This window comes from Pogoniulus pusillus, chromosome 15 (assembly GCF_015220805.1).
Source record: "Pogoniulus pusillus isolate bPogPus1 chromosome 15, bPogPus1.pri, whole genome shotgun sequence".
NCBI lineage: Eukaryota > Metazoa > Chordata > Aves > Piciformes > Lybiidae > Pogoniulus > Pogoniulus pusillus.
This window is the reverse complement of record NC_087278.1, coordinates 16,399,636-16,425,491: the sequence shown is the minus strand read 5'-3', so window position 1 is coordinate 16,425,491 and position 25,856 is coordinate 16,399,636. Positions and strand designations below refer to the sequence as shown.

General features: G+C 39.4%; 1 protein-coding gene across 3 annotated transcripts in view; it reads right to left on the bottom strand.

The window, feature by feature from the left end:
* The window catches only part of DGKI (diacylglycerol kinase iota), a 238,706-nt gene that overhangs the window by 96,917 nt on the left and 115,933 nt on the right, over positions 1-25,856 (bottom strand). For all 3 annotated transcript variants that reach the window (XM_064155536.1, XM_064155533.1, XM_064155535.1), the window contains 10 exons: positions 25,498-25,580; positions 24,088-24,148; positions 18,290-18,403; positions 17,577-17,714; positions 15,855-15,933; positions 11,610-11,665; positions 10,694-10,756; positions 10,400-10,473; positions 8,687-8,798; positions 6,394-6,593 (listed from right to left, as the gene is read on the bottom strand). In XM_064155536.1, the coding sequence (XP_064011606.1) occupies positions 6,394-6,593; positions 8,687-8,798; positions 10,400-10,473; positions 10,694-10,756; positions 11,610-11,665; positions 15,855-15,933; positions 17,577-17,714; positions 18,290-18,403; positions 24,088-24,148; positions 25,498-25,580 (980 nt within the window). The remainder of the gene's footprint in view (positions 1-6,393; positions 6,594-8,686; positions 8,799-10,399; positions 10,474-10,693; positions 10,757-11,609; positions 11,666-15,854; positions 15,934-17,576; positions 17,715-18,289; positions 18,404-24,087; positions 24,149-25,497; positions 25,581-25,856) is intronic.

Here is a 25,856-nt window from a genome sequence, read left to right as displayed (position 1 = left end):
GGCTCCCAACTCCTTCTCTGCTTCACTGCTCTCCAGCAAGCTAATCCCCAACCTATACTGATATATAACCTAAATCAAACTTCCCTAGTATCTCACATGTTCCTATTTCAGTTTACTAGACACATTAATTGGCAGCCACAATACTGCAGCATGTTTAATCTATTTTCAGACTTTTAAGATACACAACATCTCTGACTTACAAGTTAGTTTGGAGCTCTGTTCCTGCCTTATCCTGACATCTAATATCAAACGGGACATTCATTTGAATCATATCAAAACTTGGAGGTCACTTTCCAAGAGACATCACTCAACTTAGAAACAATAGCTATTCTTCCAGATACACAGTTTAATGTTCTGTGTAAGCAACAAGGCTTATCTGAACTTTTTTTTTTTCCTGGAAGCTTGCTTAGGTACTGAATAGATAAAAAGTTTGGTTTATTAATTTCTGCTCCATAGCAGAGTACAGCAAATATACCCAGCTATAAGCCACATCAAATTGTAAATCTTTCCTTGTTTGCAAAATAACAATGAAGAACTTGAAGATTTCTGACATTTCACAGAATGGTTGAGGTTGGAAGGGAACTCTGGAGGCCTTCTGCTGCATCTACTGCTTAAGTAGTGCCACCTAGAGTAGGCTGCTCAGAACCATGGCAAGGCAGCTTTTGATTGTCTCTAGGGATGGAGACCACATAACCTCTCCTGACAACTTGTGCAAAAGCTCAGTCATTCTTACAGCAAAAGCTCTTTTCCTAATGATCAGAGAGAACCTCCTGTGTTTCATTTTGTGCCCATTATCTCATTAGGCACTGCTAAAAAGAGTCTGGCTCTGTTGTCTTTATATCCTTCCTTGAGATACCCATAAAGATTGATGAAATGCCACCTGAACCTTCTCTCCTCCAAGTTAAATAGTCCCAGCACTCAGCCTTTTCTCATAGGAGGGATGCATGTTAGTCATCTTTAGCACTCCTCACTGGATGCTCTCAATGCCTTTCTCATGCTACAGAGCCAGTACTTCAGATATAACCTCACCAATGCTTAGCAGAGGGTAAGAATCACAGAAAAATGTGTGCAATTATACATCTACTCTGAATTCCCTACTACATAAAACTCTGAAAGTTGTTATTTTTCCACATATATTTCAGATTAACTTTTTGTAGTCCTAACATGTTTAAAAAGATGTCCACCTTAAGAGTGGCAAAGGAGAAAGATAAAATGCATGCCAACACAAAGCAAAACATACCTTTTTTGACTGAATGGTAAAAAAGCATTTCTGAAGACAAATTACACTGCCTGAGGGTTTTGGTTTGGATGTGGAGGGAGGGTAGTTAGGGTTCTAAGAGGGTTGTGGGGGATGGTTAGGGTCTTTCTCATTGGTTGGTTGTTGTTAGCTTTTAATTGTGGATGCAGGTTATCACAATACTGCACGTTTCTGTAAGTAAGATGAATTAGAAGATACCAGCATAGTATAATACAAGTGTTTGTAAGTACCAATTCACCACATTTCTTTCAAAAGGACATTTGGCTCTTTAAAAATTTGGCTACTATCCAGCAAGTTAGTACAGTGAAGTTGTTGGCAATCAAGATACTACAAATCTGGGTGAGCATGTCTCTATCTTCAATACAGCTGCAGGCAATGTCACACTGCTCCTCTGGGGCTACTTTCCTGTTTTGGTCAGCTTCCTCTGGAGGCATGTCTTATGGCAGTTTGTTCACAGTGTGGTTTTGACCAAAAAAAAAAAAAAAGGATGGAAATCTCAATGGTTTCCAGGGATGGTGCCTGGCATTTACCTTCAGACCCGCCTGTTGCTTTGGCTTTGTCTGGCAAACTGGACTCTTTGTTGAACCTGGTCAGCATCACCTGACACATGTGCTGACCTTACTTGGGTACTAGGGAACCATTCCTTTGCTGCTGAGGCCACTGCCCTGCACCTGTCATCCTGCCACCTGAGCTCCTGTATCCCGCTGCTGGATTTTACTGCTTCATCTGCTGGCGGAATGACACATGTGGTAGCAGCAAAAAAAAAACTATGGTACTATTAAAGTAGAAAAAAAGCCAGATACTCACACAGTGAAGGAATCAGGGGGAGCTGAGACTCGCCTCAGGTCAGCAGATTGCACTTTATGGATACTATTGGCAGCAGGAAATGAGTGGCCAGGAGAAAGGCAGCACACAGTGTGGACAGACAAGTAAAAAGAGAAGAGAGAGTGGAAAAGAAGAAAGAAAGAGAAAGACATACAACATTTAAACAGAAACAAAAGGAATGTGTCACATAAAAGTTGAATGAAGAGACATGCAGAGCTCCAAGTTCACAAGGGCAACGGAAGTCATGCAAATGGTGAAAATCATTGTTACATGACACACATGAGCCTTCTAAAGACACAAGTGGTGAGGACCAATGACAAGCTAGGCACATGGTTATATAAGGAACGTGAGGAACCTCAGGATTTTTTTCACAGGCACTACAAAATTTCAAGGCAACAGACTCTGGAAACAGATCCACAAATGCAAACTAACATCCAAGCCAAGATCTGAATGTATAGAGCTGTCTCCAAAGTTTATCCAACTTTAGTTGATGTTCAAGATAAAATACATACATTAAAATCAAATTTAAACAACAACAAAAAAAAAAACACCTTACTGGAGATTTTGCATCCACAGTGACAAATTGTTGTCTCCATCCTTCAGTCAAGTACCTTGGGGAAACATGCATTTTATATATAGTGACTCCCAAGACTGACTCTCTTTTAGTGTTCATACTCAAATGGTCCCTTTGTTTCTCTCAAGTATATGGAATATGATTTATGTATAAGCTCTTCCCTCTTCCTTCTCTCCCATTGTTGCAGGACACTCTTCTTCAACCCAAACTAAAAGCCAGTGAAAGCAGTGAAACCTCTTTTGAGGTTTGGAAAGCGACCATTAGCTGAAACTTACTGAACAGAATACTAGTTTCTCATCAGCCAATGACTCCTGGAAAAACTGAGACACAGCTTCTCTTCTTATTCCACGTGTATTTTGCTTATGGCTTGGCCACAGTAAACCAAGCTGTATGTTGTATCTTTCACATGTTAATATGATCAAGAGCGGAGAACAGGAATGAGAACTTAGCCAGCCAGTCTTATAAAGGAAGGAGAATAAGCACATAATCCAGTCTTTCTCAGAAAAATTGAGTCTAATGATGTACAAACAAAAAAGACATATGAAGGGAAAAGAAGCACACCTTCTGTTTCCCCTCAACCCCACTTATCTAGTCTTGTTTCCATCCATAATCAGATGTGAACAACATCACCTTATCCTGCATATTCCTTAGACCTAAAAAGTTGCTTCTGGCTTAAAAGACTTAACTGGATTGTTACTCATCTCCATTGCAGGGCAATGAATTGTAAGATGAGGAAAATTTTGCACCTCTGTTTTACATTTGGATAGCCTCCAGTAGAAAAAAGCACTGTTCTATAAGTGTATTCATCAAATTTCCTGCACTATGCTACAGCTCAAAATGCTGAAGTTATCAGAAGAATACAAATCATGAACAGGTCATCTACACCTACTCAGAAGTACTCACATATTCTGTATGTTACAAGAAAAATGCAAAAATTTACAAAAGGAAATGCTAAAAAAAAATTGCACAATAAACAGTAAAAAATAGAGATCAGTAATTGCAGCAACTAGTCCATGAATTATCTCAGATAATTAATATATCAAGAAATCTGTTTGTAGTCAATTCAGCAGTAAAAGTCAAAATAACAACATGAAATATTAATTGCTGGTAATTCACCCAGCTATGACAAAAGGCAGCACATCATATTTACTTGTTCCCTAATTGCTTGTACTAAGCTTTTCATTCTGCTCTCAACAGGAAAGGAAGGCTCCTTCAGTTCAGGCAGCCCCACAGAAAAGCTCCTTAATTTGATTTTATGGCCAAGATACTTTATTTTCTTAAAAGACTAGGAGCTTTTACATCTTGAAAAAGGAAAAATTGTGCAGTAAAAGATAAAGCCAAGACTCTCAATGTATCGCAGCTTCTACCTAGAAGGTTGGCATAGAACCACACAAAATAGTGTGTGCAACTACTGAAAGCACAACAGAGGGAAAATGGAGTTTCTGCAGGTTTTGAAGAAGAACAGCTGCAATCAGGAAGATGGGCAGCTTCTACAAAAGAGAATCATGTTTCCAAAGCTCTCCTGCTTCCAAGTGAGAGAAACATGAAACCTCTTTGTTATTCTCTCAACTACATTACACATAGGCTCTTCAATTTTAAAACACTATTATTCCATGGAAATTCAAGTGCATTAAAGAAAACAACAAATCCACTGTCCTCTCCATAGCCTCCCTCCTGAAAACTGCCAAAAGAAAGGAGAACACATTAAAACCCCAGAAACACAGTGCTTAAGTATTTCCTACTTATTACAGTCAATTAAGATTCCAAAATGCATTCCTAGTACTATCCTTATCTAGAAATAACACCAAAGACAACAATAATAGCAACTTTACATTATTGTAATGGGTGATAATGTTTTCATTACTTTCCTGGCAAGGTGCTGGAAACCATCTGTCTGACAACCAGAGACTGCTCCGGACCCACTTGCTTATCTCACACATCTAATATTCAGATGACTGTCACAAGGGAATAGTCTGTTGCATTCAATTAAACATATGACTTTCTGGGAGGTTTCAATGGAATAGGACATTACATTCCATATATCAACTTAAGATATGTAGATAAGGATATGGAATTGAATTTTTTTTTTTCTCCTGTGAAATACTGCAAATAAGCATCGTGTTGAGTGAACTTCTTACAAGACTAAGATGCTTTCCAGAGTTTAACCTTTAACATGTCAGGTACTTTTTATCATGTCAGGAGATTCCCCTTCAACACTTGAGAGCAAAGTAAATATGCAGATATATAGGGATCTAAATACATGTTTGTGCCATTTCTGAGAGGTGAAGTTGAGATTAGAATTCCTGACAGATTATTTGTATTCTCCCAAAACACAGGTCTGCAGACAAATGTCACAAAGGACTCCAACAGCAACATTCATCCACCACAGGACTTTCAAATAGAGTTAAATCACAAAGAATATCCTCTTGACATCTGGCATATGCTATGCATTTGTATTTCCGTACCACAGTTTAAATTCAGATCTCAATTTCCAAACCTAACCATGCTAATTGTCAGATCAAAATATTAGGAATTTTCTTTTCATGTTTCCATTAGCCTCTCTCAGAGCTGAAAAAGATACCCCAGAATTGCTCTCTGCTCGAGTCCAGCTTTAGCAAATAATTGACTTCTTGTGGTTGGATGAAATTGGACATTGCTGCCCACAGGAAAGCATCTGCTCTTCTTCACTGCTCAGGAGAGATGAGTGTACCTTATGTGTTTTGCAGGCAAATAGGAATTGCACATTACAGATATGGGCTTCTACTTAAACTTAAAGCATTAGTCTCAGCAAGAGAACACAGAGTGCTGAACTGAACAGAGAGATGTTGGAAGTAACCAGAGAGGCTTTGATTGCATAAACAGATTAACAGTCAGCAGATGACAAGAAGTTCTACAGGGCTGGAGTCAAAGTTTGCAGTGAAGCAGTATTTTCTAATAGATAATACAGTTGAGAAAAAGACAACCTTTAAGATACCTGAAGAGAAAAGGTGTGCCTGAGACCTTGTCTGTGCTTTCCAGTCATACAAGTTAGTTCAATTAAAGGTATTACATTTTTTTATAAACCTTGTCTCACCACAACAGCTGCAACAGTAAAATCCCCCACCCATCTCCCTGGAAAAAAGTTAAAATCTCAGTGCATGAATGTTTGAATAAAACATGGATCCTTCCTAATTCTAGGCCTTTAGCTTGGTATTTGTGTACAAGGGACAGATTGGTTTGATTCGTTTGACAATACTTTATGAAAACCAGCAAAGGTACTTACCTACATCACTCATTTTAGCAGTGAAACCTACAGAAGTAGTACAATAGTAAGCCCTACAAAATAATCTTAATTAATTTACTTGATGATTCTTGTCACAGGTCTAAATTTCTTCTGTTTTCTACTCTACACGTCCCTAGTTTCCAGTCTTAGTTTTTCACTGTACATCTTTTACAACTTTCGTTTCTAATTTGGGTTTTTATACTGGAGAATGATTCCTTACAAAGTATGAACAGTCCTTTCTGGACCTTCAGGTCCTTCATCAACAGTGACAGACAGCATGCTCCCACACCAGCTTAATAAGGCCAAATGGAGGGTCTTGGTGGTTCTTTTGCTCTTGTTTTTGGTTGGAGACTGTAAGGTGTATGCTTTTATTTGTTTAAATGCACTGCAAGTCCATGACATGCAAAATCTATGTCTGAACATACTGCCTCAAGCAGGCCTCCTACCACCAGAACATGCACATATCCAACTCACTCATTCAGCAAAGGCATAGATGTTCTTCTCTTGCTCTTCTGCACCATGTTGGCTTGATTCCTCAGGGAGATTCGGATGAGCGAGGGAGCTAGTCGACATGGTTCACCATCTACTTGCATGGGGATGGACTTGTATGTTAAAAGCGTCACCTCACGGCACTGATGCAACCTCTCTCCATGACCACCCACCTGGAGAGCAGCCTTAAAAAAAAAACCAAAACAAACCAACAAACAAAACCAAAGGCAAACAGGAAAGAGACAAAAAGTATCTCAGAACAAAAAGCTGAGGCAGTTAAATCCAAAATTCAGTTTTGCATCCATTACAGTGTCCCACGGGTAAGAGTTTCTAACAAACCACAATGAATGTATTTTCACTCAAAAATCACAAAGCAATAAGAACATACCTAATCACACGCATTGTGTGTCTCATCTCCTTGGTATATGTGAAGCATATTGCATACACACAAAAATAAAAACATATACACACACAATGAATGCCTGTGTTCATTCTTAAAGGGTTCAATTTGGTTTGTTTTTACACTCAGTAATGCTGTTGTTTGCTCTTTAGAATAACAACTCTAATCAGATACATATGCAAGACAGAAAAATTACTTCCCTTTCCCGAACAGAATACAGCCCTTAATGTCAGCTAAATAAATTCACAATCTTTATTATGAATGCTTACACAGCAACTCAACCTTGAGACTAGACAGGCTGGAAAGAGCTATCAGAAGGCCTGTGATAAAAACAATTAAAGATCATATTCAAGAATTCATTTCAAAGAAACGAAACAAGAAGGGAACTGAGGAGATCCCTCAAGTTCTAGGCATAATTATGGATAAATGTATGTTTTTGATGACTGTGTCTATTATGTGACTATTAGCTCTCATCCATCAGATGTGGAAAACAAATCCTATACTAATGCACTAACACAAAGCAGCTTAAACACAAGTCAAGACCTTAACCCTGTTCTGTGCTTGTAACAATATTTCCTATAAAGCACCTCACTTTCTTGGTCTCAAAGACCACATGGACTAATAAATGCTCAACTGTGAACCACGCTACTTTTAAAGATAAACAGTAGCTCAAAGGGTCCTGCTTAAACTCAGACCCAACAAAAGCTGCTGGTAGCTTTTGAGACCACTCTAGTCACTGCAAGTGGCTACAGTGACATTAGTGGCAACACCCCTCACCCCCAAAAAAACAAAGTCTTCAACCCAGATTGACTTCTAAAGAAATTAGTTCTGATCAAGATAGTATTTCCCTTTTGCTTACTTTGAAGATCAGCTTTGTTTGAATCTGGTTTTGAGAAAAACATCACTGTCATGGGTATACACCAAAAGTGCTGTGCACTGAGACCAGGCTACACAACAAAATAGAGTTTAGTGAAAATGGTCTTATGCATGTAGGTGTTAGCTTAGTCCACACAAGATGCAGTAGCAACAGACATGGACTTCACTATGACCTCCATTTAACTGTGCTAGGACACCTAGATACTTGCCTTTTCTTGGCCACATTAAATTTAAGCTGCAGCACCTTAGGTAGATTAATGCTAGCACAGGGATATCCACCAACTCTGACTGCATTTAATAATCCTCTAAAGACATTTTCACTGTATTTGACCACTGTGGTAGCAAGATACTAGGGTGTTTACAGTGAGATTGCTGTTATGGTAACTTAGCTTTCAAGACAATGCTGAGAGAAAGTGCACTGACAAATTGCCCTTCTTTACACTGGCTTTTCTGCTGAAACAAATGAACAGAGAATATTCATGCCAGAAAAGAACTGCTAAAATTTTCCACAGCTATTACTATTTTTTAGTGGGCATATGGAAAGTGTATGGGCATACAATTTTATGTAATATTTTGTATTTAATTTCAACAGCCAGCTTTTAATAAATACAGATTTATGCCATGGATTGAAATATACAAAAGGTAAACCAAAAAAATCCAGTAATATTTTAACCATAGAACATCCCCACGGTAGTAACATTCCTGCATGCTGCTCTTACTGGAATAATTTTGCCATTTAACTTGGTGATGCTGCACATGCAAATTAGCCATATTTTACTATGCATATGTTTGTATTGTTAAATAACACTTATTTTATTAGAAAGCTACAATTTATCTCCTTTATTTAACAGCAGAGCATGTGTGCCCTTAAGTTAACATGTGGAGTCATAATGGGTCTTCAATAATAAGGACAACTTTACACTCTGTAACATTGTCCACAGAATTCACCAAGTCTGCTAGGACCTAGCACCTGTAGGAAGGGTAGCACCTGCAATAACTCACCAGCGAGGCCATGGTGAACCCAATGACTTCAATGTAGCCATCATCATGGCGCTGAGGCTCAAAGTCTCTGTGATCTCCAGGGTTTCCCCAGGGCATTGTGCCAGCACAATACCTACACAAAGAGGTTTGGAATGCAAGCTTTGAGAAACCAGTTTGCCCTAATGTATCCTGACTAGTAGCCTGACTATTCACCTGTTGTCACTATTCTACTGTCCTCCAGAAGTATTAGAGATCCATTCCAGGGTTCAAATCAGGGACAACTAAAAGTTATGCTGACAAGAACTGGACAAAAGGGGAAAATCTCTCTTGTTTACAAGCTGGTGCAATGTCATAGTGTACAAATCACTTTCTTCAGCAGGTTTCTTCGTGAGAGGAAAATGGGGAAACACTAGGGAATACATGACGGAGTAGCACTTTGTTCTTCCCACTTGCTTTGCTTTCTATAGATGGGTTGCCTAGCAGCTCAGCTGGGCAGGCTTGGGGCTGCATCAGCAGCACCTTCAGCTTTGTAGCTCAATTTCTGTCTGTCTGCTGGCTGAGCAGCAGTAACAGCACAAGGAGTACAAAATGTTGCACAGTTTGAAGAGGCAGAGAAAAATAAGAAGCAGAAACAAATGCAGCTGTGACATTTCGCTTTCCTAACATTACATAATGGATGTAAACGTGATCTAAGAGCGATAGAAAGGGGAACTGACACCAAGTAGCAGCTTGAAGTGAGGGCAGTGCAGGACTCAAAAGATCAAGCGCTTGAGACTGCACATGTAGCGAAGTGGTAAGCTGCCTTAAAGCAGTGGTCTCCAAAATGGAGCGCACACAACACAGGGAGTCTGCCAGAAAACTCCAAAACTGGTAAATTTGAAGAAAATATTCTTTGTACTTTTAATAAATAAGAATTCAAACATTGTAACACTGTTTGTTTCATTTTCATCTTTGTCACATCCTTTCTTAATTTCTATTTTTGTGGATGTTTTATACTCTATTGCAATACATACATTTTACAATGTATGTAATAGTAGAGTAGTGTATGTTTAGAATTTATATAATTTTACATACATTGAGGTGATGCTCAAAAATGTTGTTACTGATTGGGATGCACAATCAATAAAATTAGAAGAGTATTGCTCTAGAGAATAAAGAATTTTTAAGGATACAGCTATATTTCTATTTGAGACACCTTCTAATATGATAAAAATAAGGTACTTCTTTCTACAGTTTGATCTTCCCTTAACAAAAATATTCATCCTTTCCCCCTCCCCTGCTTTTTTTCACATTCTAGTTCTAATTAGTGAAAAGCCAGATATATGTAGCTATACCACCTTGTTTGCAGATTATCACAGAATCAGAACAGCCTGGAAGAGACCTTAGAGATCATCTAATCCATTCTCCTTGCCATGAGCAGGGACACCTCTCAACTAGACAAAGTTTCACAAGACTCATTCAACTTGGCCAAAACCTTTGAAAGTTTGTTTGCAAATCATTTCTACTACCTCTGTATCAGGACATTCAACTTTTTAAAGGATGTTTTTGCTGCACTCTTCATTCGTCCCATTCTGTACTGCTAATTAGCAGTGTTATTAGTACCTAGCTCTCAAGACAACAGCACAGTGGCAATACATTTGCTGCACATTCACTCAGTATAGGACAACTTTTAGTTGCCTTTTCAAAAAAATTATCATTATTTTGTAACTACAAGCATCTCTGTCTTGAGCTTACCTGGGTATGTTTAAAAACACTATACACTGGAACTTCAGCTCCTGGATCTTTGGAGTCAGGTCTGTACCATCACACTACAAAGCCAAAGTGACAGAGCACAGAGAAATTGCTGAATGGAGCCACAGACAAGAGAAGTGTTGCTGCTTTGTAACAACTTTCCCAAGACTTTCCTTGGAATGTGTTGCAAATGTCATGCTCAAAACTGAAAAGTAACAGAGCCATTAAACTCTCACCTCACTCTCTTTCCATTCCCCACTCTTCCCACAATACTGTAACACAATTTCTTATACTTACCACAACTTTAACATGCTTGGATAAATCTCTTGAACTTCTTTGCAGGAAGTCTGTAAAGGCTGCCTGCAACAGAAATAAGTGCAGGAATTATCATCAGTGCTTCCTCACATCCTCATGTTTTCCTCTTTCCTCGTGTCTTATCCCATCACAAACCTGTTACCTAAATGCCATTCTTTTGACAAGCCTATTCTTTCTTGCTCTTAGGAGAAATAACTTTCAATTAAGTTATAATACTTCTCTTTTTGAGATGTTAACCAAAGAAGACCCTTGGACAACCAAGGATTTAAGTGCAAATTCTTGCTCACATATGTTTCCACGTTTAAGGCACATAGGTATGGTGGGAGTCATCATCAAAAAAGACATGCATTAGCAAATTAGTTTTCAGTTCAAAACCTGTATTTTTGAGTAAAGTGTCCATCTAACCTCCCTGAATGCAGAGGTGGGTAATTTTATTTGCATATTCACACATGAAAATTAATCACTCCAAGTACCTAATCTTTGCCCTCCACTCCCAATGACCTTCCATCCACATCTTCTCCTTAAAGCTACAAAGATACAAGTCAGAACTTGGGGAATCTCTCTCAGAAAGTCAACATCAATGTGCTTCCCAATCCCTGAAAGTAGACCAGTTTGCTGAGAACTTTTGAGCCAGAAGCAGGGGAACAAGACATGACCAGTACTGTGTCTAAGAGTAGCATCTCTCTCACCTGCTAAGCTCTGTAAAACAGTGCTTTGGGTACTTTCCAACAAGACACACACATCTGACATCACTAAAAGCAGTAAATGTGCACTTAAGTTGCCATAAGAAAAATAAACAAGCATGAGCTCCTGATGTGAGCAAGTGAGGGGGAAAGTACTTAGGAAAACATTTGAAGAACTAAGTTAGCATCGTTCTGTAAGACAAATCACAACTCACCCCTGCATAAAACATTTTATTTCTAAATCGGCTGTTGAATTTCTCTGGATTTGCCTCTGTGAAAGGATAAAAAGGAAAAATATGAACACCCTAATAAAACATGTAGACTCCATTGTACCTTCACATTCCCTGCAGTGCTTTTAGCATACATCACTCCATTAAAATATTAACAGAAATATTTTTTCTGGTGCGAGTTCCTTATCTGTGCCATTATCTGCTATCAGGTTTCAAACACTGATACTGAGTTCTTCCCCTTTCCTATAGACTGAAAATAGATGGAAACAAGAGCAAAGAGGTAAGAAGAATACAACCATTTACTTTAATACAGTATCACAGTATCAACAAGGTTGGAAAAGACCTCACAGATCATAAAGTCCAACCCTTTACCACAATTCTCAAGGCTAGACCATGGCACCAAGTGCCACATCCAATCTTGCCTTGAACAGCTCCAGGGATGGCGACTCCACCACCTCCCCGGGCAGCCCATTCCAGTGTCCAATGACTCTCTCAGTGAAGAACTTTCTCCTCACCTCAAGCCTAAATTTCCCCTGACGTAGCTTGCTCATGAGACTGCTCATTTTAAGATCCATCAGTACCACATGTGAGATTTTTGAAACTGTTTCTACCAATCAGGGACAGACCTTTAGAAATAACTAGAAATCCATGAAATATTAACCCACTCTTCAAAGCAGGAATAAAGTGTTAATAAATTACAAGATTAAACAGACTTTTAAATTCTGAAGTGTTACAAATAAATACTGAGGAATAGAAATCTCTACTCAAATACTCCTGCAGGGAAAAGGAAAAAAAAAAATTAAAAAAAAGTAAGTAGTAACTCTAAAACCCATTTAAAGAGTGACAGAATTTTTTTAGAGCCCAGTAGTAATGCGCATCTAATGATTAATTTTTCTCACTGTTAAAGTAAATGTGAGAGTTTTCTCCTATCTTGAACTTTTCAGATTTCAGCTGCTAAATTTTATTATACACTTCCATCAGATTAAACAGCCTTCAGCTATCAGATATCTTCTCCCTGAGTAAATACTTATAGGCAGTGATTAAATTATCTGTTAACCTTATTTCCAGTAAGCAAATGAAGCTCCTTTAATCTCCCAATGTAAGGCATGTTTCACATCATACAGGTTATTCTCATGCCTCCTTGGGATTTTTTTTCCCTAATCTGTGGCATCCAGAGATTTCTGAAGCAGCCCTTCTGACACTGTATTCAGTGGTAGTACCAACCCATACCTCTGCTTAGCAATTCTCTAGTGAAGAAGTCCAGCTACCAAGAGAGTCCTGGCTAAAGCATCATACTGGTGCGAACACTTAGAATTACTTCTTCTCAAGTAACCACTTCAAACAATAGTTCCAGTTCTCTTTAAAGATACTACACTGCACAGTACAAGGCTCCATTTTATAACAACGGGCTGCTTTGCATTTCTTGTTTCATTGTTTGCTCAGCTATTTTATCATCCATTTGTGTGTTGTGAGTGAGCCTGGAATGCTATAAGGGCCACGTTTTCTTCAAACAATTGATTTAACTGTATAAGTAAATCCCAAGTCATTTACTGAGCTGCCAGCTCTTTGTCAAAAGTCTCAACATCCTGTGCTGAGAATTGGAGGCTCCCGAAGGCTCAGGGCATGTGCTGCACATGAGACCAAATGGCTCTGTGCAGCAGCCACCAGAGCACTGGCTTAAACAGAACTTATGACAAATGCTGACCAGAACCAAAGCCCCAGTTTTGAACATAAAATAAGGTTTTCTGAGGTCAGAGACTCATCAGTTTCTCAGCTGCTTCTATTTCTGGCATAGCAGATAAGCATGGGAAGGGAAGAAGGACTCATTCTGCAGTGTAGAATACAGCCTAGAGTGCAGCTTTGGTCGTAGAAGTGAATCACTGCATATCCAAGGTTCAGTTCATCCTTGCCATTCTCAAGGCATCAATGGAATCTATGTGTGTAGTGGGGAAGTGTCCTGGAAATGAGTAGTCCTGTGGAGCTGAGGGATCAAATAACATGTCAACAGGGATAGAATAAATTGTATCTCCCTTGCTCACCAAAGCATGAGGGTACCATGGAAGGAAACTGGAAAGATCTACTATGCAGGACACTTCCTGAAGAAGCAGAGCTGAATATGTTAGGCTTGGAGCCAGCCCTCAGGGCTTAACCTGATTAGTCATAAAAAACCATGTAGAAGTTGCCATGGAAAAGGCTGCATTCACCTACAGGTTCCTCTGAGACATCACAATCACTGCTTATACCAAGTATACCAATTGATCAATCTCTGTTGCTTATAGTGCCATCATAGGCTGAAAGTTCAAATTATTTTTTAGTTGAGTGAGGGAGTGGGGAAGTAGGGTTAAATGGGAGGTGATAGGGGGTTGTATTTGCTTGTTTTAATACTACATGTGATTACAACTGCACCAGAAAAGTAACATACAACCAATCACCTGAACAAACCAAGAGTCACAGCCATGAAAGCACTTTAAGTTTTGCTAGGGTTTCTCTAGATTGTCATCAGTTCCAGATGAGATCAAAATCCAGTTTGCACTGTTTAACTCAGAATTATAAAATAGTTTTGGTTGGAAGATCATCTAGTCCAAACCCCTGCAATAAGCAGGGGTGTCTTCAACTAGATCAGGTTGCTCAGAGACCCATCCAATCTGACCTTGAATGTTTCCAGAGATGGGGTTTGTACCACCTTTCTGGGCAATCTAGTCCAGTGTTTCACCATCCTCATGATTTAAAAAAAAAAAATCTTACTTATATCAAATCTAAATCTACCCTCTTTAAACTGAAACATTAGCCCTTGTCCTAACACATCAGACCCGAAAAAGTTCATCCCCATCTTTCTAATAAGCCTCCTTCAATTACCGAAAGCCTGCAGAACTCCAAGTCCACACAAAAAAACAATAGAACCAACACAGCAGCAACAGCTCCAAGGCTACAAGCTTTTCTCTCCTAAAATACATAGGACACACTTTGTGTAATTTAGCATTTGAGAGGGTAAGGAAGACATCAATAGTAATGATTTGTAAGAGCAGTGACTTGCTATGAAAAGCTCTCCTGGCCACACATAGCCACTCACAGACACACATCTTCCTTTGACAAGTATTTTTTTCATCCATGTAATTTTTTTAAACACTGGCATCTCTAGAATAACATCTATTCTTCATAGGGCTTCATAACTTCATTATTAAGTAATGACTCCATTAAGTGAGAAAGTATTCATGCATTTAATCTATACAATATATTCACAGTCACATTAACAATGTATAATGATATGCATTAATAAAAAAAATGCATAAAGCTGTCATCTTTTCACTTCTGTGCCCTTTTGTGGCCCCTCATTATTATTCCTAAAGCTTGAAGCAGTTCTAAACATTATAAAATATGCATTAGCTCATTCCATCATGTGTCCTGCTCTTTATTTAGCATGGCACTAGAGTGCTATCTTTTCATCTTGAAATGACACTCTGACAGGATAGAAGTGAAGATGAGTGAGACTGTAATTCAGATAAAATACCTGCATATGAGGCTGAAATTATCAACAGATGAACACAGAGAATTGAATAAAGTTTGTTTATACAAGCATTCCTTCCTAAACCATATAAATAGAACAGTTCACAGTCCACCTGTTAAGCCCCATTTAGTGCATGGGGCACTAAAACTGTCATTGGCAAGGGAACAAACGGAATGCTACAGCAGCTTAAATTTCTGACAAATCTGTGGACATTAAAACCTTTCACTTTTATAGGGACATTCTGGATCTTTACCAGGTCCAATTATAATATGGTATACTTATGCATAGGTTACAGCTGTTCACACTCAAAGCACAATTATTGTCCTGTTACTGACACAGTCTTGCAGCTTCTCCCTCCACCTCCACATTTGCATCTGACTTGCATTAGTTTTCTCTCTGCTTCTACTCACACTTCTGCACCAGCATAAAGTTCCTTTGTATCTTTATTTAGTATTCCATTTAGAAGAGTAAAAACTTTGAGAAGCTTCCCTTTTAGCCATTTTCATTCATTGAATCTTTCCTTGATATTTTTTCATTTTTAAATCATGAAGCCCTTTTGGAAACTCATGACACAATCACATCCTTCCTACTTGCAGGTCTCTTAGGCTTTTATGTTCCAGCTTTCCTTCTGAATTGTAAGAGTAGGATGCCAAATCAAATTCTATTTGTTTGTTTTTTTTTTTAAATCCATTCCCCAAACTAAGAAAATTAGAAGTTCCTATTACCTCTAGATTCATGGAACTCCAGTGTCACATGCGCATCGAAGCCAAGGCTGAAGTAATTATTGAAGACATTAAGAGGAAGCTGTAATTGGATAATAAAAAGTCATATAAAAATAACTTCAATGAAGCATCCCATGCACAGGGATTAACTACTTTAAAGCTGACATCTCTTTAAAATCTCTGAAGATGAAAGTAGAATGTATAAGGGAACTGTATGCAGAAGCTTGCTCTAAAGTTTAGTAATAGCTTGTGGAAGATGATCAGATACATAAGCCCAAAGAACACAAATATATCTACAGTGTTTTATGTTTATAAACATATCAAAGGGTTCTTTATGTTGTCATTGAAATTTCCCATGTTGCTGCACCACTTACCATGGCAATACAAAACATTTCCTAATTGCTGGCACTTCAAACTTAGCGTGGGAACTGAAATGCGAGCTGTGTTCTTCCTGCTTCATGTACAACCCGGAGCAATGTAACTCCCAGACAAGAAGCCCTAATTCTAATGAAGGCTTATAAGGTACACATCTGGCTTCATCATTATATGTGCCCAGCAGAGATGTATAGAGAGAACTGTGGCATCCAATAGATAAGCTTGAAATTATAAATGAGAGGAGGAAAATAGTTCACAGAATCTTCTTTTTTAAAATATTTATTTTGACTGTAACACTTTCAACATCTCCACTCCAAACTACGTACCATACTATGATCCCCTCACATGAAAACGTTCCTATTCTTCAGCTACCAAGATACACTAATGGAGATTATATAGAAACCTCCCACAAATAAAAAATGCATTACACCTTGTTGTAAAGTAAGTAACAGTTGGCATCCACCAGCAAAATACCTGTGCTAGTTTGAAGCAGGCTAGAATGTTTTGATGAGAAGAACTAGATTACAGGTTATGGAAAGAAAACAATGGTGATGTCTACTTCGCTCACAGTCTTGCTGAGAAGTATAGGAACAAGAAATAAAAACATCAGATAACACTCTCGGCATCACTCTCACTGGGGCTGCTGGCTGAGCTGCATCTCTCTAATCTCACCCTGCACTGTGGGCTAACCCACTTTGCTTTCTAACCTCTGGCTGAACCTCTATTCTTCCTTGGGACTGGGGTAAGGTTGAAAGGGGTAGAGGGAAGATGTAGGGGTGGTTGAGAGCCCCTCCTGGGGACTCAGGTTTCTGGGAGGGGAGTTGTGTTTCTGTATAACCTTTTACCTTGCATATTTCTGTATATAATTGTATATACTGCAAATATCTGCTTGTATATTGTGCCAGCTGTAAATATAAGCTTCATTTATATTTCCAGAGCCGTCTGAGTCCAGTCTGGGTGATTCCTAAAGTGTGGGGGGGCTGGGGAACACCCAAACCATCACAATACCAATAACATTTGCCTGCTTTTTTGTACGTTTTGTCTAATTCTGGAATGGATTCTAGTCAAGGGGTTGCTCCTCCTGCAACTTCAGATTAATTAGGGAAAAATAATAATAACCTTTCAAATAAAGTACTAGGGATTTTTTCCCCAGGATTTATTTCTGCTGAAATATTCTCCAACTCTGGGAGTTACAAAAGGCAATATATGATAAAAGTAAAAGGAAGAGATGTATCACTTAAGAGAGGCACTAAAAAAAAGTTTTAGAGCTTTCCTACTTGTGCCATCTATGGTGCTGCAAAGATGCTCTGAAGCATCCTATAACATCCCTGGGGAAAAGAAGGCTCTAACCTTACGTGCTCCATCCTCCAGCTCATCTTGTGGCAAATCAGGGTTGCGCTCAACCTGGAGATTCCAGCGGTCCAGTTGGACGATTGTTCCATCTTCTACATGGCACAGGATCTTGGACACTGGCTCATCTGTATAGCCCTGAGAACAAATTATCACCAGGTTATGAACCACACAGAGTGAAAATAAAACAAATTGTTCGCCAACTACCTGGCAGACTACCCTCCTTTCCCACAGGACTAAAACATCAGACCAAATGTTCCTGATAACATATTGCTATGTTTTGATATATCAAGCATTTTAACAAGCTATTGGCTAACACACACACAAGTCTTTGAGCAGGCAAAACAAGACCATATGGAGAGGAACTCAAAGTATATTTTGCCTTGCTCAGAATAACTCCAGTGGAGTAGTCAGAGAAAAATAAAGAGAAATAGAGTTCAAACTGTGTTTAAATTAGAAGTCTGCATATACTTCTCCTTAGATGACATGAAATATCAGACAAATACATCTATATACACTTTTACTACAACTTCATCATTAATAATTCAAGATCCCATACTAGAAACTGAACCAAATTGTTGTGCCTAACTGAAGCAGAACTTGGACACAATCCTGCCTGCCATTTTAGGCAAAATGAATTTTCCAGCCTCTACAACTGAATCAGAGTAGCAAACAAAGAGCCCACAACTAAAGATACCCCAGTCACTGCTTACCCCACCCCAGTTGAGGGTGCGGGCAAGGTCATTCCCAGTGCCAAGGGGAAGGACAGCCACAGGAGGTGGGGGGCTGAGTTGTAGCTCATCGAGGATAGACAGGATCCAGCCCACCTATAAGATGGCAAATGCAGAGAAGTGTTAGTCAGGAAGATGAAAGAGGAAAAAAGCACATTGTGATCATATTCCCTTTACAGAGAAGATCAAGCGAAGGGAGAAGGAAAACTGAGGAGAGTAAAATTTAACTCTACAACTGCAACTGCCGCATCTGAAGCTCCACCTTTTGGAGAACAGGTGTAGCAGTTTGCATTGAAGCTTTTGTGCAAGCAGAAGCAATGGGATGTAAACACTGGCTGTTGCTAGCAGCACACAGAGATACTGAGAAGAAGGAGCAAACAAGTTGCCTTTCTTTAAGCAGGAAATGAAAACACCTAAGATTAGACCTGTATAAAGCTACCTAAATATTGCATGAAAAACACTGCATGTAAAAATGAGTGAAGAATAAAATGAATAATGTAACATTTTTCAGTCATTTTTAATGCTAAAGGAAGCTAAACCTTTGACAACTGTTATGAACATAGATGCAAGAGACACATTACAAGAGCAAGGTATATCAGAGTATGTCCTGTAACAGTGTTCAAATAACGTAAGGCATGGGCTTGCCCACAGGTCTCCTATTCATCAAACAAGAGACCTGAGTGCTGAATTATTTCACTCAGTACAAAGCACAAAATATATATAACACAAATGCATTCTATTCATATGTATGTAAACACATACATATAAAGATATTTAAAAAAACCTTAAAGACTAGAATAAGAGACAAACTCTAATGTTCAGTCTTTGAGTTGAAACAATTAATCTAGCTCCTGTGCTTCAAAATCTATTTGTTATTTTAGAGAATTACTTCTCTTGTCCCTATTCTGTACTACACAAAGTTTTCAAACAGAAATCTAATCAGAAGGAACAAATTACTACAAAATATTTTGGGTTTATTAAATAGTAATTTCCGAGGGGGGGAAGAATTGTTGCTGAAGTGTCATCAAACATTTTATGACTTAAATTCTTGCCAGAAAAGAATCATAGAATCATGGAAATGCTTAGGCTAGAAAAGACCTTTAAAATCACCAAGACCAATTGTTAACTCTACCAAGTCTGCTGCTAAACCACACCTCTAAGCACTGCATTTACATGTCTTCTAAATATTTCCTGGGATGATGATTCAACTACTTCCCTAAGCAGCACATTCTGATGCTTGACAACCCTTCCAGTGAAGAAATCTTTTCCTAATATCCAATATAAACCTTTCCTGACACACTTTGAGGTGATTTAATTTCAGCTTGTCACTTGCTACTTGGTAGAACAGACCAACTCTCACTCCCCTCCTATCAGGTACTTGTTTAGAGTAATAAAGTCTCCCCTCAGCTTGCTTTCCTCCAGACTAATTCTAGTTCCCTCTGTCAGTCCTCAGAGGGCTTATTCCCTCTGGCCACACTATTTCTGATACAGACCAGGATGCTGTTGGCCACTTTGGCCACCTGAGCAGTCTGCCAACACCCCAGGGCCTTTTCCATCAGGCAGCTTTCCAGCCACTCTTCTCCAAGCCTGTAGCATAGCACAGGTTTGTGACACAAGTAGAGGACCTGGTACTTGGCCTAACAAATTCACACAACTGGCCTCAGCTCATCAATCCAACTTGTACAGGTTCCTCTGTAAAACCTTCCTACCCTTAAGCAGATCAACAGTCCTGCCTAGCTCGGCATCATCTATAAACTTACTTATCAATCCGGAGGTATTGAAGAGAGTTCACCTCAATACTGAGCCCCAGGGAGCATCACTTGTGACCAGCAGCCAAGTGGATTTCATTTCATTCATTGCAACTCTTTTTGCCCAGAAATCTTGCCAGTTTTTAACCCAACAAAGCATATGTAAGATTCAAGCCATGAATGGCCAAGTTTCTCTGGGAGGATGCTGTGGGATGTGGTGTCAAAAGCTTTACTAATGTAAACAACGTCCATAGCCTTCCCTCATCCACTAATCAGGTTACCTTGTCACACACAAAAGAGATCAGGTTAGTGATCTAAGCAGCACCTGCATTTCATAAACCCATGACAACTGGGCCTAATCACTCAGTTGCCCTGCACATACTGCATAATTGCACTCAGCATAATCTGTTCCATAACATTCCCCAGTATTGAGATCAGACTGAGAGTTCCCTGGATCCTCCTCCTTCCAGTCCTTTTCATAGATGAGCACCACAGTTGCTAACATCCAGACAACTGGGACCTCCCCAGTCAGCCAGGACTGTGGATAAATGGTCTTCCCCACCTACTAGTCTTTCAGCACATGGGACTAGTCTGCTCCTGCACCTTTAAGAATTCCTTCTTAAACAATGTCCAGCTTTCCTGAGCTCCACTGTCCATCTGGACCTCAAATAGGACTATTCCTTAAACTACTTCTCACCTTAAAAAGAGTGTTATGTTTACAATCCTGGACGGAAGCTGTGCTGCCAGTGTTGAAAGATGGAGCCTTTAGTGGAAATTGGACAGAAATCTGAAATCCTGACTGTAGCCGGACAAGATTATTCCTCCCTCAACTAATATTACTATGACTTCAAACAGACTTTTAACCAAACTGGGATAATACTGAGGCTTAATGAAAGACACTGAGCATAATTCAGGCATTGGGAACAGCTGGTACTTGAATGACTGCAGTAGGAGTGGTCTGATGAGTAACCACCTTGATATTGTAGAAGATGCCAGGTGTATGTCTTTCTCCAAGTCTCAAATGGTCAACTTTGCTTTGTATAAACATCATTTATCAGACAGTTATTTATCATAACCATTTGTCCAATTATTGACTCATTCATCTGGGAAGTAATCTCATATTAGAGCTCATTGTCTATTAACAGTCATCTGAATCACAGCTCTCATGAGCTAAAGGTACTAAAGCTCAGCATAGACACCACAGTAGGACAAAATGGAGTCCTTAAGGGATTTTCAGGGGTTAGTAACCTTCTATCCCTCTCTATTGATAACAGGAGAAATAAAGACTTTTTGTACCATCACCGGGCCAGGACTTTAAGCTAAAAGTGTTCTCTTTCACCGTCATTGACTTTATATCTGTGCCTCAGCCTCCCACTGGTACAAGTTAACATTACAATACCTACCACTTTTGCAAATGCTTTTAGCTGATAAACAGAAACTTCAAATTACTAATTTACAAATACAACATTGCTATTCAGTATGAGTTCGTTTCTAAACCTTGCAGATTAGTTTTACAATCAAGGATGACACAGACTGTAAACAGAAAGCTCCTGACTGCTTTGAAAACAGAGGTTTTCATTTAAGCCCTGGAAAGGAGCAGCAAGCAGCGACAGTGAAAAAGTTACAATAAGTTCTGATTCACCTCAGTAATGCAAGGTAACATCTGCTCTCACTGAATATTCACAAAGTGCGTTCGAGACAGATTTTTCATTTCTAGAAGTAATAGCTTTGGGAATAACTAGGTACTAATTTGCCTCAAGCAGAGCAGCAGCAGAGCTAGCAGCGGAGCGCTGCTCGTCCTATTGAGAAGGTGCTGCCACCTGTCGTTTGCACTGCTCAGCAAAGGGGAAAGCAAAGGCTGGTCACACGCGAGGGAGTGGTATTGACTTCTACTTTGATACTTTAGGGATCAAACTTGCCCACCCCCTCTATTAAAACATTGGCTTCCTCAGACAGATGAAAGGCTTTCTGAATCGCACTGCAACACCCTTTTTGCAGTTTATGCCTCCTACTAAAGCAACACATGGTACGTTTCCGAAGGCAAGTTCAGAATGCAGTAATGCTAATATCTTATTTCCCCAAGCACCAGCAAAACCGAAGTCTAACCACAAGTGTTTTTCTTTCAGATTGCAACCCTACATCTAGGTGTTTAAAAGTACCCACAGAATCTCAACAGAAAGTTCCCCCAGAAATTCAAGCAGAGATGGGTTAAGGGTGGGGATTTGTCTTCAAAATAAAAATAAGTAAAATAAAAGTCCTTCCCCATGCCCTAAATATCTACATGTATCTGTTGTGGGCAGTCACTTCGCCTTTCAAGCAATAATGCATTTTGCTTACCATAATTAATGTTACAACTACTATCAAATGTGTGTTTGGGGAACTGATCTTCACAGAGATAAACACAGTTGAGAAGCTGACCCTTAAAGCACTCAGAGACTGAGATTTATGATATTCCTAAGTGCTGGAAAGAGTAATGCAGTTGTAACACCTCCTTTACCCATCACATCCTTCAGACCCTGAATTGCAGAGGCTGTCTCCTACTGGAGGTACTTACATCCTTTGAAGATCTGACCCTAATTGCTTATCCATAAAACACAGAGACTCAGTAGCAGAGAAAAATCCTATATCTAGATCCTGGGCTTTGTACAGGAAAAAACATAGAAACATAGAATTGAAGAGGTTGGAAGGGAGCTCAGAAGATCTTCAAATCCAACTCCCTTTCCAAAGCAGAATCACCTAAAGCAGGATACACAGAAATGCATCCAGACAAGTCTTCAAAGGCTGTAGAGGAGAAAACTTCACAACCGCTCCAGTCAGCCTGATGCAGCACCCTGTCACACTGACAGTACAGAATTTTCCTTCATGTAAAAGTGGAACTGACTTTGTTATAGTTTGTATCCATCGCCCCTGTTCCTGTCCCAGGACACTATTGAAAAGAGACTAGCTGTGCTGGTTTGAGGCTAACTGGAATATTTTACTGAGAGAAATTAAATGCTTAGCTGTAAGAAGAAAGGGGCAAAACAGTCCCTATATCACTCATTCTTCTGCTGAGAAACACAACTAGTCAAAATATAGATAAGATATTCACTTCTCAGGTCTCGGTTCTTCTTTTCTCTGGCAGTCTGGTCTGTGTGGTTGCATCTGCCTTAACTCTTTAATCCGATCTAACCTTTTTTCCTCTAAGCTCTTTGTCATCTCTTTGACATCTCACCTCAGATCTCTCCAGATTTATCACATGAGATATATGTGGACTGATCTGGTTATTTCCGAAGGGAGGAAAAGAGGTGAGAGTGTGGGGAGGAGGTTTGGGTCGGTAGCCTCCTGGCAATCTGATTTCTAGTGAGGGGTATTGTGTTTCTGTATTACTTTTAACTTGTATGTAACTGTAAGTATTTGTGTGTGTATATGCTTGTAAATTGCGATAAGCTGTAAATATTGCTTCATTCCTTAACTTCCAGCCAGCTGAATCTGTCAGGGTGATTTCATTGTGTGTGTGTCAGGGGGTAACTCCTAAACCATCACACTAGCTTCTTCTTAGAACCCACATTTCAGGGATTTTTAAATGTTATTAAGATCTCCTCTCAGTCATCTCTTCTCCAGACTAAACAGCCCCAGATCTCTCAGCCTTAATCATTTTATTTAGGCACATAGGAAACCTTATTTGACTGTACTCAGACAGAAGGAGCAGAAATTAAGATTTAATGATTGCCAGACACTAACTTAACCTGCTAGATTCTCAGTAGAGCCATCTGTGTGAACAGTGAGAGGAGGCCAGCAAAGTTAGTCTTTGTGATTTTTTTTCAGGTGTACCAAATCTTTATGCATAAAACACATAGGACTTTGGACATTAGGATCTGGCCTCATCACTACATGGACCAGGACACACAGAAAATTACAATTCCAAAAGTAGTTTTGGCAAACATAAGGTACATTATCTGGCTCTGCTGGCATTGCAAAGTGGGAAAGCCACAACTATGAGGACTTTAACCATTTGGGCAATAACCATGGAGCTGAGAGGCACTGACCACTTACCGTCCCATCCCCACCACAGGCCAGGATCCGCAGGTTTGGCACTTTTCTGTACAACTCCAGCCTACTCAGTGGAGGGAAAGGGGGAAAAAAGGGGGAAAGTCAGGAGAGTAATACAGGCAGTTTTAACACATTTTGCTAAGTGACAGTTTAACCACTGCTTATTGCAGTTAGAAATATTTATTACTGAAGTTGCAAATAGAGACAGAAAAATAAAATATTTTTTAGATTCACTGCTAGCAAGAGCATTGGTAGTGAGAAGGCAGCAAGTCTGACAGCCACAAGCAGCATCAGCCCCAAGCCTATCTCAGCCCTGTGTCTCGTTTCACCTACACTCCGTTTCCACACTCACACAAAACCACTAGGATATGAAATGGAGTCTTGCTGTGTGATTAGACAGCACTGCCTGACAATTATTTTATCAATTTATCATGTTCCTCTGCTAAACCTAAAACCCCAGATTTGCATGTTCCCTCTGAAGATGACAAAAATCACATTTCTCTTATCCTAAAGCAAACAACTATCAATATTAATGTTTTTAAACAAAATGCCATGTTCCCTATCAGGGTTTGCTGAGTTGCTATTTCTGAGACACATGCAACATGGCAAATCCTTCAGCTGGTAACCTTTTTTTATCATCTAAGATACCAATAGCAGAGGCTAAAGAGTGCCTGTTGAAGACCTGCTCTTTCAGTTGCATAAATTAGTCTTGATGAAGGTAGGTACATTCACATGTAGAGAGCTGAGTGATCAGAGAATCTAATCCTCCTCCAACTCCATTACATAGTTCTTAAAACTGTATCTGTACCTTAAAGCTTCTATACATTATGATTTTTTTTTAAGTCTTGTTTGCCTTGAATAGTAGATTCTTACACAAGTAAATATTTGGTTTTTCACACTATTACTTTATTTTTGTGCTTTCTAGTTTGTGAAAGTAACTCTGAATAGAAGGTTAAGTGAAGCAATTATCCTTATCTCAAGTAACATAGAGTGGTTTGAGGGGAGAGTCAGCCCTTTAAAGACAGGTCCTCCTTCCCTTGGAAGGGGCTTATACTTCAGCTCCTACCCAGATAAGCTAAGCTAAGTATTCAGCAAGCAGAGATAATTGCATGATGCTGTCATGTATGGAAATCTGGAGGCAGCCTCACTCCCTAATTCTCAACCATTAGGGAATGGTCTGGTATTGTGATCAAGGTGGCTCTGTCTTAGAGCCATCTGGAACTGGCTCTGACACGTTGATAGCTCCTAATCTCTTCTCACAGAAGCCACCACTGCAGCCCTCCACACTGCTACCGAAGCCCAGGTACATAAATATCACACACAGTCTACTAGTGTATCCAACCTAGAAATTTGTCTGGTTTTCTGACCAGAGAAAGAATTACAGTCCACAGTGCTGAAGGTTTGAGAACTTACGCATCTCTTGGCCCTTCCTGAGAAAGATCAAAGACTTGGCGTGGATTCAGATACCACATAAACATTTGGAGAACCTTGGTGCCCTGGAAAGAGAGAAAAATCAAAGGAAGGGAAATTAGGAATAATTTGGTGATTATTAGAAATAAGAGTGGTCATTATTCATTATATTTGGATTGCTTTTCTGTCAAATAAAATGAACTAATCAAGAGAAAGACAAACTAGAAAGTGAAACGGGAGGTGACTGCTTTATAGGATAGCAACCCACTGGTCTGGGCAGGGTGCACCTGTGTACGTGTAGCCTAGATTTAACAACATAGCTAATGGCTCATAAGAACATGCATTTGGGAATAGACCAAATG